The 15,274-nt window shown below is 35.1% G+C and overlaps 1 protein-coding gene across 1 annotated transcript in view; it reads right to left on the bottom strand.

Annotated features, from left to right (window-relative positions):
• Positions 1 to 15,274, bottom strand: part of LOC126234678 (beta-galactoside alpha-2,6-sialyltransferase 2) — an 85,069-nt gene that overhangs the window by 15,213 nt on the left and 54,582 nt on the right. Inside the window, exon 3 of the mRNA XM_049943417.1 lies at positions 10,022 to 10,196. Within this exon, the coding sequence (XP_049799374.1) occupies positions 10,022 to 10,196 (175 nt within the window). The remainder of the gene's footprint in view (positions 1 to 10,021; positions 10,197 to 15,274) is intronic.

The raw sequence follows: 15,274 nt of genomic DNA, 5'->3' as shown, positions 1-15,274 counted from the left end.
GCAAAAGGACTAAAATGCAACCTGCACATTGTTTCAGGCAACCCCTCCTGATAGATTTTTGTTTCAACTTCTCAGGCAGGACTCAGACTAAATGAAGATTTTATCACAGTCACCATTCGTGTGGATATGATGCCTCACACTGCATCTGATATGCACTCTGGTATTCTGGTAACTTATAGGGCCAACCTGACTGAAGGTCACAGCCCTGCACTGCCAGTACTTCATGACTGCCCATCACTGCACCCTCTCGGACATTTTGCATCTGCTTCTGGAGCATGTCTTTGCCAAGTGACCTCCCTTCTAGGTGGGCTCTTTGGTACAGACTCCTCAGCTAGGACTCAACCCAATGTGGATTAGTGGCACAAACTCTGCCCACTGTGGGCCTGTGTTGTATGCCATGGGATCCATCCATGGACTTCTATAGCAGTTTTTGTTACAATAAGATTCTTTCAAAACATGTTGGAGAGAACAACCAGTCACATTATTTCTATGAATCATTAAGTCATGACAGGAAGTATACCAGATGTGAGCTTTGTTCCATGGATGGCTCAACACCCTCAGACTTGATATGACTGTGAAGGTCAATAGATATCCTCATTGGTCAAAACTGGGTATGTATATGTCAAAGTGATATAATGAAGAGGTTTCACCATAGTGAACGTAACATCATCTTTTCTGTGACAGTCATGCAGTAGAAAGTTATGGATCTTGCTTAGTGTAACTGATGTAAGATTGTGCCTATATTGAAGTCTTATACATCTAAACTAATGTTTCTGGTTGCAGCAACTGACATGTCAACTGACATGTCAATTTCGTTATTCAAGAAAACATAGTATTAACTCAACAAGAGTAAATAATTAGTTCTCAGTCTTCTCAAGAAACCAACCTGGACCTATATAATGAAAAGTTTGGATAAATTATTACAGCCCCTAGATGACAACAACTAAAGGGTAGATGAGTATTTATCGACTTTTTCCAGTAACATTCTCTTAATGGAACCCATTTATCCTTTAAGGTTGGTGATGATTCACTATGATTGTATGCTAGTATTTTTGTCAATTATTGTTAGTCTTACCATTGTGTGAGAGTGTTATACTAGTATTTGGGTTCATCAGCTGGTACCTGATAATCACATTCTGAAGTACTAATTATTATTGCATTTTTCAGCAGAAAATGTCATTTCCAAGATGCATAGGTGGCAAATGCAGAAGAAAGAGGAGGCACTTGAAACCTGAAAATTTCTGAAAAAACTGAGAACAGGTCCCACTGTCAGAAACAGCTGCTGAATTGGACTGCATCACATGGAGATAAGCATAGTATCACGATTATAGAACAGTGTGGTGTCTTTCAAGAACTTTATTTTTCATTATTTTGTGTGTGTAAAACAAAAGGAGCACAAACATGGCAAAAACAGAAGATGAAATAAAATCAGGATATAGATGTTGTTTTAAATCTGTTAAATCAGTCCATGGCAAGTTAGAAGGGGTAAAGGATCTTAACTTTGCAGAACTGATTGAAATACTTTCCACACATATGAAAGGAAATAATGAGAGTTGGAATCAGAAATGAAACTTAACAATGATGAAACTAGTAAACAATTACAAAACAATAAGAAACAGTTTGAGGCTTTCAAACTAGAAAACAACAAAAAGTTTCAATTTATAAGATGGAAATAAGTGATCAATTACAGGTGAAGCCAATGGACAGTTTATGGTGTTCAGGGAGGAAAGTAGCAAAATCCTTGGTGAAACTGAAGGTAAAATTGCAGTAAATACTACTCAAATGGAACAGCTAAAAGTCTTTGTTGAGACTGATCTATAGGGAATGGATAATGTTGAAAACAGGATTCTTAACTTAGAAACTGAGTTTATACAAGAAAGTAGTAAATGTGAACAGAAGTTTGAGGAGACTGGATCTGTTATTAAAAAGGAAGATAATAAAATAAAAACAGCCTTCACAAAATATATTAGCAAATGAAATGAACCGTGGTGGTATCTTAGATCATGCAGATTTTCTCCAACACTCTAAAGATAACTTTAACTTTATGAGTGGTATGACAGACAATTTAAAAATTAAATTCATCAAAATATTTCTTGATGGAGAAGTTTATATTGGGCAATCCAAACCTTTAATCAGTGGGTAACACTTCCTGTGTTTGAAAATGTCATTTTAAATAACTTTTGATCATATTCTGAACAAGGCAGAATTAAAAGCAAGTTCTGAAATGGAACAAACTACAGGGGAGGAAATGGGGATATGAAAAACTTTTTCAAAATCTAATTGAAGAGATTAGTACATTTAGACAGCCTTTTAATGAAATGACACAAATCGAGCCACTGAAAAGGAGATTGCTTGAGAACTTACAATGGAATTTAATTGATGAACTGGATGATTCAATGCAACAGTTTTTAAAAATGTGTTGACATGTTAGGTAGGGTTTTGGAGAGTGTTAAAAGACAAAACTTCAGTCAGAGAAATCATCAATATGGGGGATGAAATCAAAACTCAGTATGGAAATTTTAGAAATGAACATCACAACAGTAGAATGAGAAGTGATTGTACTGGAAATGGTAGAGACAGAAATTGAAGAGGCAATTCTGACAATAGGAACAATGGATGGAAAAGGACAACTAAAGTGCAAACACAAAAAATACCTGTTAACAGGGGAAAACAAGCAATAAACTGAGGATTGTTCCAATGAGGCCCATAATTTTTGGGTAAGGGGATCAAATATTAATCAGACCAATGAATTTTGTTGGAATGTTAAAAGTAATTGCAGTCAGATGACACAAAAACATATTGACAATACTTTACACCAAGTGAATAGATTCGAGTTTAACAGTGAATTTTGCTATACCATGAGAAAGAATGATCTATTACAGAATGACAATAGGCAAAAGGATGTTAGAAACTTGGGTCTGGATACAGAAGTAGTTGCAGACAGTTACAGTTTGGTTGAAAGTGACTTCAAAGTAATGAAGTGGGAAGAAGTGGAAATAAGAATAATGTTGATCCTGAATTTGGGGGGAGGGGGGGCAAGGTTGTTTAATGAAGAAGGATATGATGTAGTGATTACTAATGCTGTTATGCATAATTCTGATGATTAGACACTGGGAGCTGAGCAGGCTGAAAACAACATTATTGATTATAATGCAAATAAGGAAACTAATATAAATAGTGGTGATAAAAGTTCTGAAGCTGCTACTGAAGTTTATATTGAAATAAATGAGGAATAAGCAGTCACCAACAATCTTTCCCTCTCATCCCGTTTGGTAAGTCTCCCTCATCCAGGATTCCAGATGGCATTTCCAAACTCTACCCCTTTTCTTAAATATCACCAGTCCTTTCCCTTCACCCCTCTTCCTTCCCCTTCAACCCTTCTGCCAGAAGAAGGAGCCATTAGCTCTGAAAGCTAGCAGACTGTCATATCTGCCACTTGGCAAGTAGATTTGTTATCTATCCAATTACTTACATGAAGAAATAGTAAAGTTAGATGGTGAAGATGAAGTTTCAAATGAGGATAGGGTTAGTGATCCATTTGTATCTCATAGACCATTGTTGCCCATTGGAGTAAGCAAATCACCGAACATTACAAATGGTCATGATGATTTGGGCAATTAAGTTTTTTATGTGTGTGGAGGGGAAGGGAGAGACATTGTTAAGATTATTCTGAAATTACTGTGGGAAAACAAATTGGAAAGATTTTGGGACAAACTTGGGGAAATTTGTGAATCTTTTAAAGGAAAGGGGTGTAACAACAGATTTATTGTTTTGTAACCAACTTATGTCAGAGGAGAACACATGCATCAGAGACCCTGGTGTATCCATCAATCTGTTAAAAACTGAGATGGAAAACTTAAGGGAAAAAGAGATAATAAAAGAAATGAGTTTTAAAGGAACTGAAAATGATTTGTTGTATGAAGATTCTGAAAGAAGAATTGGTTCCCAGATAGAAATTACTCCAGAAGTTGTATATGGATTAATTATCATATTTTTTGTCTCTTCCACATTCCCAGCAGAGTGATATGTCTCTGCTAATTTCAACATGTCATTAACAGCCTAAAATGATCCAGAGTGGTAAAATTTGAATGATTGCTTTATTGTTTATAAGTGTTTGTAGATGTTCACCTTTATATGTTTTACTGAACTGCTCAAGTGTAACATAATTTTGTCAATACTTACACTATGAATTCAGATCAAAATTTTTGTGTAATGATTATTTAGATTACTTGTAATGATTTATGTTGAAATTGTTTATTAGAAAGTAGGAAGGAAGAAGGCTGTGGAAAAGTCGAGAGCAATGGAAAAAGGTTTTGCTGATTTTCAATATGGGTTTACCTTTTCAATTTACTAAGCAGTACCCTATGATAGGAGGAAACCCTTATGTAAAAATTTTATTACTGTTTCTGAAATGATGTAAAAGTCCATAGAATTGTCAGACCTGCCTGTTACCTAGCCCTCTCTTTAAATGAGACAAAGGCTAATTTTGTGATAGCAGAACACCACTGTTGGGTTGGAATAGCTGGGTAAAAATTGATTGTGGCAAGTTGGATAAGCTATCGTTTTATCCTTCAATGTGAAACACTATTGAAGATTGTATATAGTATATATCTTGGGCAAATTCTCTTTTCTTCCCAGAATGAAACTTCTGTGGTAGTTGCACATAGTAATTTTTTTAAAACTTAGTCTTACTTACATAGTATGACACTGTAGGTAGTGGAGAGAAGGTGTTGTAATTACAACAATAACTAATCACTCGCACTCCTGTCGCTTACTATGAATACTTTCATTCTCGCACGTACACACAATGTGTGTAGCATAGACTGCGTACTACAGAGAACTGATCTGGCAAGGTTACAGTTGTTCTTGTTGCAGTAGGGCAGTGTAGAAGTGTGTAACTCTAATATGAGAAAAAGTTACAGTTATGTGCTAAAAAAGGGAGTTTGCGAGAATTGTAACGTCGAAATAACAAATTTAAGAGAAAGAATTTCAGGTCTACAATTCTTAGTCAACACTTTAAGAAGCAAAATCACCACACTCAAGAATGAAAATCGGGAACTATGGTCGAAGAACAAATCAAGCGAAGTGGCACCTGACGAAAGGCACAAATCGTCCGAGTGGACAGAAGTGAGACACAAAGGTAGGACTTTAGCTGGAAAAATAAAAACGAACTTTGGAACAGCAGTTACATTTACGTATAAAAACAAATATGGTGTTCTGCAGTCCAGTGACAGTGTTAAAGACAGTGTAAATGATCCAGACCATTCAAAAGACAATGCGCTGAAAATGAATAATCACTCTGGGAAAAAGGTTGACAAACGGGGAACAACAGGTACAAATAACAGTGTGCTTTTTCTAACAGACAGCCATGGCAGGAATTTATCAAGTATGTTTCAAGAAATAAATCGAGACTTAGCAGTGACCAGTGTTGTTAAACCTGGAGCGGGAACTAAACACTTTTTAGACCCTTGCATTCAAACAAAATCCACGCAAGAAAATGACTTTGTCATATGCATAATGGGATCAAATGATGTGAAAAATGAAGCAGATGTCTCCGTAAAAGTGCTTTAGAACTTTCTCGAAAAAAATAAATCAAGGAATACAGTTGTTGCTACAGTGCCTCATAGGCACGATTTAATCTATAGTTCATGTGTTAATAAAGAAATTCGAAGAACGAATATTAAAATAAAGAAACTGTGCTCTGAATACACAAATTGTGCTGTGGTCGATATAAGTAAACTGCAGCATAACCTTCACACCAGACATGGGCACCACCTAAACTATGAAGGGAAAAAGTTTGTGTGCAAACGTGTCAATGAAATAATTAAAGAAAGACTCACACAGAATAAAACAATCTACGAAAGTAGCGGTTTGAGTAATACCTGGAATGTACGTCATTTTTTAGTATAAAAGTCTGTGAATCGGCAGGTAATAAACCTCCTGTACTTGAACTAGGTGCTAAAAGTGACATTCGAATGAGAGAGTGTTCACAGACAATAAACAATAAAGATAAATCTGTTACTGTGATGCAAACGAACATCCGCTGCATTAGGAACAAAGTATTACAATTAGAACATTTTTGCAGTATTGAAAACATTGATGTTGTTTGTATCTCAGAACATTGGTTGACAGAAGATCAAGTACAATATTTTGTTCCTCAAGGGTATGCTGTCGGAGACATTACGTGTAGAAGTGAAAGAAGGAATGGAGGTGTCCTAATATTTGTTAAAGATAGTATAATGTTTACTAAAATAGATGTTAGCTCTTACTGTGCAGAACTAGATTGAGAATTTAGCTGTATAAGACTAAACGCAGAGAATACTATAATTGTTAGCTTATATAGATCACCAGGAGGAGATGTAAATACATTTTTCGAAAGATTTGAGCTGCTTATGAGGAAAATACTAAAATCTAACATAAAACTAATTATCTGTGGCAATTTCAACCATTGAAATGGCCAACAGTGATGAACATGTTACTAGAACGTTTTTTTAATATCTTAAGATCACTAAATTCACAATGTACAAATTACACATCAACACGGGATAAGGCGTGCTTAGATAATATTATAGTAAATTTTTCTAGAGATATGTATGACATCAGACTTGCCAGTGGAGCCCTAGCTGATCATGAACCAGTGATTTTAACATTCTCCTGTGATCAGTTGCCCAAATCAGTCAGAATCAAGTCTAATGCCACATGGGTAAGAGGGCAGAAAGATGAATATATTAATTTATTTATTGACAGAATATCTGATGTTAACTGGGACTTTGTATACAGCACACAACCTGAGAAGGGTGCTGGTGAAATGGTGTTTAACAACTTCCTGGAAATACTCATAGAGTTATGGTACTCCTGCTCACCATTAATCAAAAGTAGCCCCAAGCATAAACAGAAAAACAAACAGCTAAAATGTTATACAGATGAGCTAGCTCTCACTAGGGAGATGCTCAGACTGTACAGAATATATAAAAATTCTTGTCAACAAGGACCTGAGCTAGATAATACTTCTTATAGAGCTTATCTAAAATGTAAAAAAATCTACAAAGACAAACTGTCCTTGGCCAAAAAACAAGCATGTGAACATTACATTGAAAGTGCTCCCAACAAACGTAAAGCAGCATGGGATATCATCAACCAATATAATTCACCAACCCATACACAAGATGCAATGCTTGGTCCCAGAAGAAGTAAATAATTACTTCCTAACCTCAGTGAATGAGCTGAAAAACAAAATCAAGCAAAATGGCACTTGTGCACTAGATCATCATCTTGGTGCTGTGCCCCATAGGATGTATACTTTCCACTGGAATGTTGTCACCCCAGAAGATATTGTAAAAGCTGTGGCAAGATTCACCAACTCCAAAAGTACGGACTGTTATTGGTTTTCTAGCTATGTAATGAAAAAAATAATACACCTTATCTGTCAACCTCTTTCTTTCATTTTTAATGTGTGTTTAGAATCTGGAGTTTTCCCAGATGCACTCAAAACTGCTAAAGTGATACCAGTCTTTAAAAAGGGAGATAAACATCTGCCCCAAAACTATCGACCAGTTTCTATTGTCCCAATTTTCTCTAAAGTTTTTGAATATGTAATGTACAGTCAACTAAATAACTATTTTGATAAGCATGGTCTCCTCTTCAACAGACAGTTTGCATATCAACATGGTAAAAATACCACTACTGCTGTCACTGAAGTTGTTGACCAGGTGTTAACTGCATTCGAAAATAAGGATTTAGTATCAGTCATACTTTGTGATCTTAGCAAAGCCTCCGACTGCATACCATCTAACACCCTACTTGCAAAACTGGAATTTTATGGAATACACAAACCATCTTTGGATGTAATCGAATCATACTTAAGTAACAGGAGACAGTTTGTATCAATTAAAAATAGATGCTCCTCACTGAAGAAAGTTCGGACTGGAGTGCCTCAGGGCTCGGTTCTAGGTCCTTTTCTGTTCATCGTTGCAATTAATGACTTACCTTACCATGTAGGAGAAAATTCAATAGTGTGTTATGCAGATGATACAACATTGCACAATACACACCATGACACAACAGAACTGCATCAGGCAACACAGGAAAAACTAGAACTAGTAATGGATTGGTTTTCTTCCAATGAACTCCTGTGTAATCCTGATAAAACACAAGAACTAATTCTGGGTTTAACTACAGCTGTTGAAAGCAAATCAATAAAATTGTTAGGATTCCACATTGATTCAAAATTAAACTGGGAGGAACACATTAGCCATATCTGCAAGAGAATAGCAAGAGTGCGTTATCTCATCTGGAAACTGACAGATGTAGTCACTGATGAGTATCTAAAGGTGGTATATTTTGGCCTCTTTCAGTCACACATTTCCTATGGCATATTGTTATGGGGACATTCTTGCTTTGTCAGTGAAATTCTGAAAATTCAAAAAAAAGTAATCAGAATAATGAGCAAAGTTAAGCCCAAGGAACACTGCCGCCCCCTCTTTATCAAGCATATGATATTAAGTGTTGTGAATCTATACATCTACACAGCACTGCTTTATGTCAAAAGCAACTTAAATGTGTTCGAGACCAGAGGGAACATACATCCCCACAACACCAGAGGCAAACTGGACTTCGACATACCAAGACACAGACTCACAAAGACTGCAAACTCACAGAAAATAATGAGTTTAAAACTCTTCAATAAACTTCCAGCATCTGCCCGGTCACTGACCAGTAATATTTTCAAACGTAAGGTTTATGACTGGTTACTCAAACACCCATTTTATAAGATAACAGAATATTTTGAAATAATCATTGACATTAGTATATAAGAATATTCCTAAAAGAAAAGGAATTAAATTGTAAAAACTTTACTGTAAAGTTATTGTTAATTATATATTTAATGTTCAGACCTATTCCGCTGTAAGTGGTCAATGGTGAATAAACTGAATACTGAATACTGATGTTATTGGGTGGGGGGTAGAGCCAGTGATTCTACAGCTCCACAATATTTCTGCCCTAGAAAAGTGCATTTTAGTGGAACTCCTTTGAGGATTGTACATAAAAAGTAAACTCTATAATCTTTTGCATATTTCAGAGTTTAGGAGATCTTCTAGAAGAAAGAGCATCAATTTCATGTTTTATTTTGAGAGTGAAGTTCCTTTGCTTCCATAATCAAAATAAATCTGTGTACAAAGTATATTATCTGGGGTTTTATAAAATGTCAATTTAAAAAACAGTGCTCAACTTTTGTCACACAAAATAATGATGTCTAAGATTATTGCGGGCACAAATTTAAGAAAATTGACTGTATTGCAAACTGAAATGTGGCACAAAAGAAACAAGGGCTGCATTGCACCAGAAGTATGACTAAAGAAAAGGACTAATATGTCACATGAAGTGAAATGTAAGAAGTAAATTATTGAAAACAACTTATGTAAAAATAACCTGTAGAACAGTGATAATTTACTTTTGACAATATTATGAAAAGTATAGTTGCTACTGACCATATAGCAGAGATGCCAAGTCGCAGACAGACACAACAAAAAAGCTGTAAAACAAAGCTTTCAGCCACACAGGCTTTCATCAGAATTAGAAAATGTACACACACACACATTCACTGGCCACAATCTGTGGCCACCAAGACCAGCTTTGTTTGACAGTCTTTTCGTTATTGCTATCTGCAACTCAGCAACTCCGCTATATGGTAGGAGCAACTGCCCTTTTCATAATATTGTCATTATTCCATCCTGGATTTTCCATTATTTGACAATTTGCTTATATTACTTCATTATGAAATTAATTAATAGACATTATGTCATTTTACTTAACATTTTCTTGAAGTCACTAGGCAAGTCACTTAATTATAAAAAGATGTTTCTGACAACAACAAAAATAAAATAAAATGTAATATATGACATAACTAAGAACTAATTACTGCTTTACTAAACACTATGACATATGAAAAGATAGGAGTAATTTAATTTTGCAAAATATTATATCCTTCTTACTTTAAATTTGTGAAGAAGGGAGACATTACCTAAGAATCCTGAAGATGGTGGATTTTTTCTTATACGTACAGGAATGTGGCTCTGTATGTATTCCCATAGAAGCCACTGTGAGCGTGGATCCAGCAAGTGAAACACTGCATCTGGAAACTTTTCTCGATGTTTGAAGTATGGGGTGAAAACATCAAAATCAGGATTTTCATACCACTGTAATTCAGAAATAATCAACTATGAACAACTTCCTAGAAACTGAAATGGTTAATGAATAAATTTACAGCTTGCACGACATAAAATTTTGTGACATAAGGGAGAAAATAAAAAAGGTAAATGTCCAAAATTGAAAATGTTAAAAGAAGAACACCATAAAGCAGGGCAACTTTGTTACTTAACTATTTTATTTTGACAATAGCTTTTTGTTCTTAAATACTGTAAGTTGGATCAATGTTCAACACTTAGCTATGCTGCAGTGTGTTCTTGCATAGTGCTGCAATTAGTGATGGAAGCAACAAGTATGTGCACTACACTTGAGATTGTCACAAAGCCATTTTGTCTGCAAGTGGAAAAAGTCTCTGAAAATTTCTTTGGATCTCTTTTCCACTGTCAATAACTTTGAAGAGCTGGCTAACTGAAGGTAAGTTGTTATAAATAAGTTTCATCCACAGACCATTCTGTATAAGAGTTAAATTTCCTTCAGGCATTGGAGAGTGAAATAAGTTATTTCCATAGATTATAAGGGTAAGTTTGTGACTACACACATACCTGCAGAAACAAGTGTGACAATTTAAAATACAGATAACAAGTCTCATTAATGAAATTAGTGATATCTGTGAATGGTTTAGTAAAAAAAGATAAAATATTTTTCACATTTTAACTTCATTTCTAAAAATAATACACAGTTGCTCATAATATAGTATTAAATACATCACGACATTTTTTTGTTTCTCATACCACTGGAACATGTCTAATAGTTTGCACTACTTATCTTGCTTAAAATATATAGAGTTAAATGCAAGTGTTGTGACCTGCCCCTTTTTTCCCTCCGTCTCACAGTTCCACTGAACAGATGGGTAAATAAGTGTGTAGAAGTTTTATTTAATTACTTTTCTTATTGCAGTTTACCATTTTTCTTCATTTTTATTTTGTTTCAATCAGGATAGGTGTACAATCATTTGTATTTTAAGAAAGTTAGAGAAATAAGTCTCACCAATTTGCCAGACTTTGTAACTAATGTTTTTCTGTGTATTGATGAAACAAAAATCATAAAACTGAGCAAATCTGTAACAAAGTTATAACTGTGTGCCATAAAGAAACACTAAGTCAGCCCATCTCATGTTATGGATAAATTTAACCCTATTCTCCATGTCTTAGACTTCATGTCACAATTTTGTCCTGAGTTAGGTGGTAACTTTGTGACAATTAATATTCTATATTCTGAATACCCCATCATCATAGTCATTTGTTGCACATAAACAGGCCATTTAGGCCCAGGCAGAAGACAAAAATATACAAATACTTAAACACAAAATATAAGAAAATAATCATCCAGTCCATCAATCATAATTAAACAGAATTGTAAAATCATAAAAATTGATTACATATGTTTGGCCATTTACTTCTGTCTCAGGCATCTTCAATCCTGGCTGTTGGATCTGTTTCTTTCAGGGTCACTAGAGTTCTGTCTTTCCACCTTGTCCACAGATGATCCGTTGGACATCTACCAGTTGGCTGATGTACTACTTCTTTGTTAGGGAGAGTATCAACTTCTGCTCATAGAACATGTCTTCTCAAATGTGCCCTCAAAAGCATGGATCCACTCTTCTGTTGCCTGTGTACTTGCACATCTCACAACCATACATTATAACCAGTTGCACTAGTTACATGTATCTTGCTTTCCTGGGATACAATGCATGACGTATGTAGGTGGTTTAAACTGTAGTACACTCAGGTCACATTTATTGTCCTTTGTTGAATTTCTTTCTCTGTTCCATTTATATTTGACAACATTGACACTGGTACTTGAATGTTTCGACTCTCAAAATTGTGACTGTCTATACTGGTGGCGTCCTTATCATTTTGTCAACTAGAAACTACCATATATTTTCCTTTCTCACCATTGACCAGTATGCCTAGTTTGCTTGCTTCTAGCATAAATCAAGATGTATCTGCTGCCATCTTATTCAGAGTTTCACCTACCTTCACTACATCATCTGCAACTGCAAGGATAATCTCTCTTCCAAGCATTTCCATAATCCTGTTACAGCCAACTGCACACCACCATTTCCAGTGCAAAGTTGAACAGGACTGATGACAGAGTGTCACCCTGTCTCAGCCCATTCTTAACTGTGAACGGTGCTGACAACTGACTTGCGAAGTGTACTAGTCAACTTGACCAGTTGTAACAAGCTGCAATCACCCTAAAATACTTCATTGGTATACTGAACTCCCATGTTATCTTTTGGAGGGGTGGCCTATTCATGCTTTCATATGCCTGCTGGTAGTCAACGAATATAAGGTGTAAGTCTTTATTGAATTCATTAAACTTCTCCATCATTTGTCTCAATGTGAATACCTCATTCACATAAAAACTTATTGTCACCAAAATTAAAGGATGCAGGTTATAAAATTATATATATAGAGTACACATTTGTGTAAGGTTATGTTATAAAAAGTGCTCGTTCAAGGCATCACAAAGTTGCCAGTTTATGGTATATTTCTACCTTCATAAGATATAACTCATTATGTAGTGCATTATATAATTCACAGATCCTCCAAAATAAACATTAAACCATTAAGATAAGGTGGAGTTTACAACTAAATTAAAGAACTTTCTGTTGCATGGCTCCATCTTCTTCAATAAAGAGTAACTTTACAGACTCTGTTTAAATCATTGGTTTAGTTTATTTCATGATTAATGTCAGCACTAAAATACAGCAATATGTCATACTATGAAAATAAAGGGTTTTAGAGCAGGAGGAAGTGTCTTCCAAAACACTCTGACACACTATGAACTGATAGGCTAAAAAAACTGAAGAAACTTACACTGTGAGTGTCGGTAACACTAAGTCATTTTATTGTATTGCTCTTAAATAAAATGTACATTTTACACTTCTTTCCACATCCCAGAGATTGCTTGGCATTGTGTCCATATAACACAATTATTTTAATGTAATGTAAACTAATACTTTCATCTGGAAAGTGCTGAAGAAGAAAAGGAATTGGGAAGGAATTATTCGGTGTTAAGCTTGAGGACCATTCTACAATATCTTCTCCTCCCTTTATCTCTGAAAGTATGTACTACTGTTTCACAAACCTGGGGTTTATATTTACAAATATTTTCTTTTGGCCAAGATAAAGTTTCCTTCTAACAGGAAGATGTCAGTCCCACTTCTGAAGCATGTCATTACCAACACTTAGTACACAAATATACAATCATATACCATTTTAAATTACACCACTCATGACTATGATCATGAAAGGCTTAAAGTCTTAATGAAGAAATGGCGCATTTATGCAATGAAAGAACTGTTTGGGTTACACTTCATTTCTCTACATCAATTGTTATAATGTGTTTCATCAGACTGTCATCACTATCTCCTGCTGCAAAATTTTTCTTTCAAGATTTCCTGTTTTGCTTATTTTTATGATAGAACTTAATGATGGTAGTCTGCTCAATAGATTATGCAATCCAGACAGTTCTTTCACTGTATTCTTGGTAGTATCACAGAACATCATTATGGCAACAATCTATCCCTTCACCCTCATTTTGAAAATAAAAATAATACAATTCTTGTGAAAATACAGTGAACAAATTCACAACAATGCACAAAACATCATCATTATGCTATTGATCCACACCTCAGATTATTTTGGTGTCACATACATTTCTGGAAGAGAGATATGTATCCCTGCTTCTACTTTACCAACAAATGATACTCACAAAGTATAAAACAATGTAATAATTAATATTTAAAAGAGTACTACTGTTGTGAATGTTTTTGGTATACATTTACATGTGGTGAGTAATCTGGAGTAACGACTTGTGTCTTCGAAGTGGGATGATGATCACATAAACTACACAAGTGGCTGTATCCGCAGGGTCATTTGTATATCCTCCAAGAATCGAGACACATTGGCCCTGATGCAAGAGCAATAGATGACAATATGGAAAGCAAATAAACTGAGCCAAAGAACTTGAAATGTGTATTCATTCTATTGTTTATTTCAATCTGTCATCTTGGCACTGACACTGCAATAGAGAGTTAAGGAACTACTGTATTATTCAATGTAAAGAAATGTTTAATATGAATAGTTGCTGTATTTGAGAGCAAGAAAATATGGCTCACAGATCTGGGAAGTGTCATATTTATGTGCACTGTTGGATATTGTGCTAAATCCATAGCTTCCAACATTTACTGCCAAATCTGAAGACAAAGTCTGAGCCTTATCCCTGGTCATGATTAAAAGTGAGCTTAAGTCATAATCAGGAGTCACCACTCATGAGAAATGTCAAGTTCTATAACACTAATCATGAATATAAGGAATATTACACTATGACTTTGATTGTCAGCCTGTGTGCGCAGTGTTGTTGTGTTCAGTGTAGAAGCTTGCTTTCTTGACTTCGTAAAATATTTTAATTAGTGTTTATCACAGTCTAAAAGATGCAAGGACTTGTTTTTATTTTTTGTTTTGCTTCTTTGTCGTTTATATGTTCTAATAGTGTAGCATTATGCTGACAACAGCATCACAGTGTAGTTTGACCTCTTGCTGCTGGAAGGAGATGAGTATATACTCGTTAACATGTCATGTTATCTCAGCACTGCCACTTTACCAGAGGTCCCAGAGATTTGCATCACTTGCATTAACATATTTTACAGGAAATAAATTCCTTAACATGAACCTCAAATTTACAGTGTGTTTGCATAGTTCCTCTTCCAAGATACTCTAGGACCAGTAAAAACATCAATTAAGGAAAACAGACAAAATAAATTAACTTTCTGGCACATTCACCTTTAAACTCAATGTAATGGACACATTGTTCATCTTAGATATTTGAGAATCTGTCCAATATGTGATTAAACAATGTCCAGTGCTTTTCAACATTTTTCTGTGCATAATGTCTCCTAGGTATCTACAATAGTCTAAACAGAGATGTACACATTTACAAAGTAGGAGAGACTATGGTTATCATCTGGAAAGGCACAACACAAAAAGTGTAGACCACAGCTCCTCTTATGTGGGGATCAAATTTTAAAACAAACTTCTAAAAAATTTAAAACTCAAGTGGA

The sequence above is a fragment of the Schistocerca nitens genome, chromosome 2, assembly GCF_023898315.1.
Source record: "Schistocerca nitens isolate TAMUIC-IGC-003100 chromosome 2, iqSchNite1.1, whole genome shotgun sequence".
Taxonomy (NCBI): domain Eukaryota; kingdom Metazoa; phylum Arthropoda; class Insecta; order Orthoptera; family Acrididae; genus Schistocerca; species Schistocerca nitens.
This window is presented reverse-complemented; position numbering and strand designations above follow the sequence as displayed.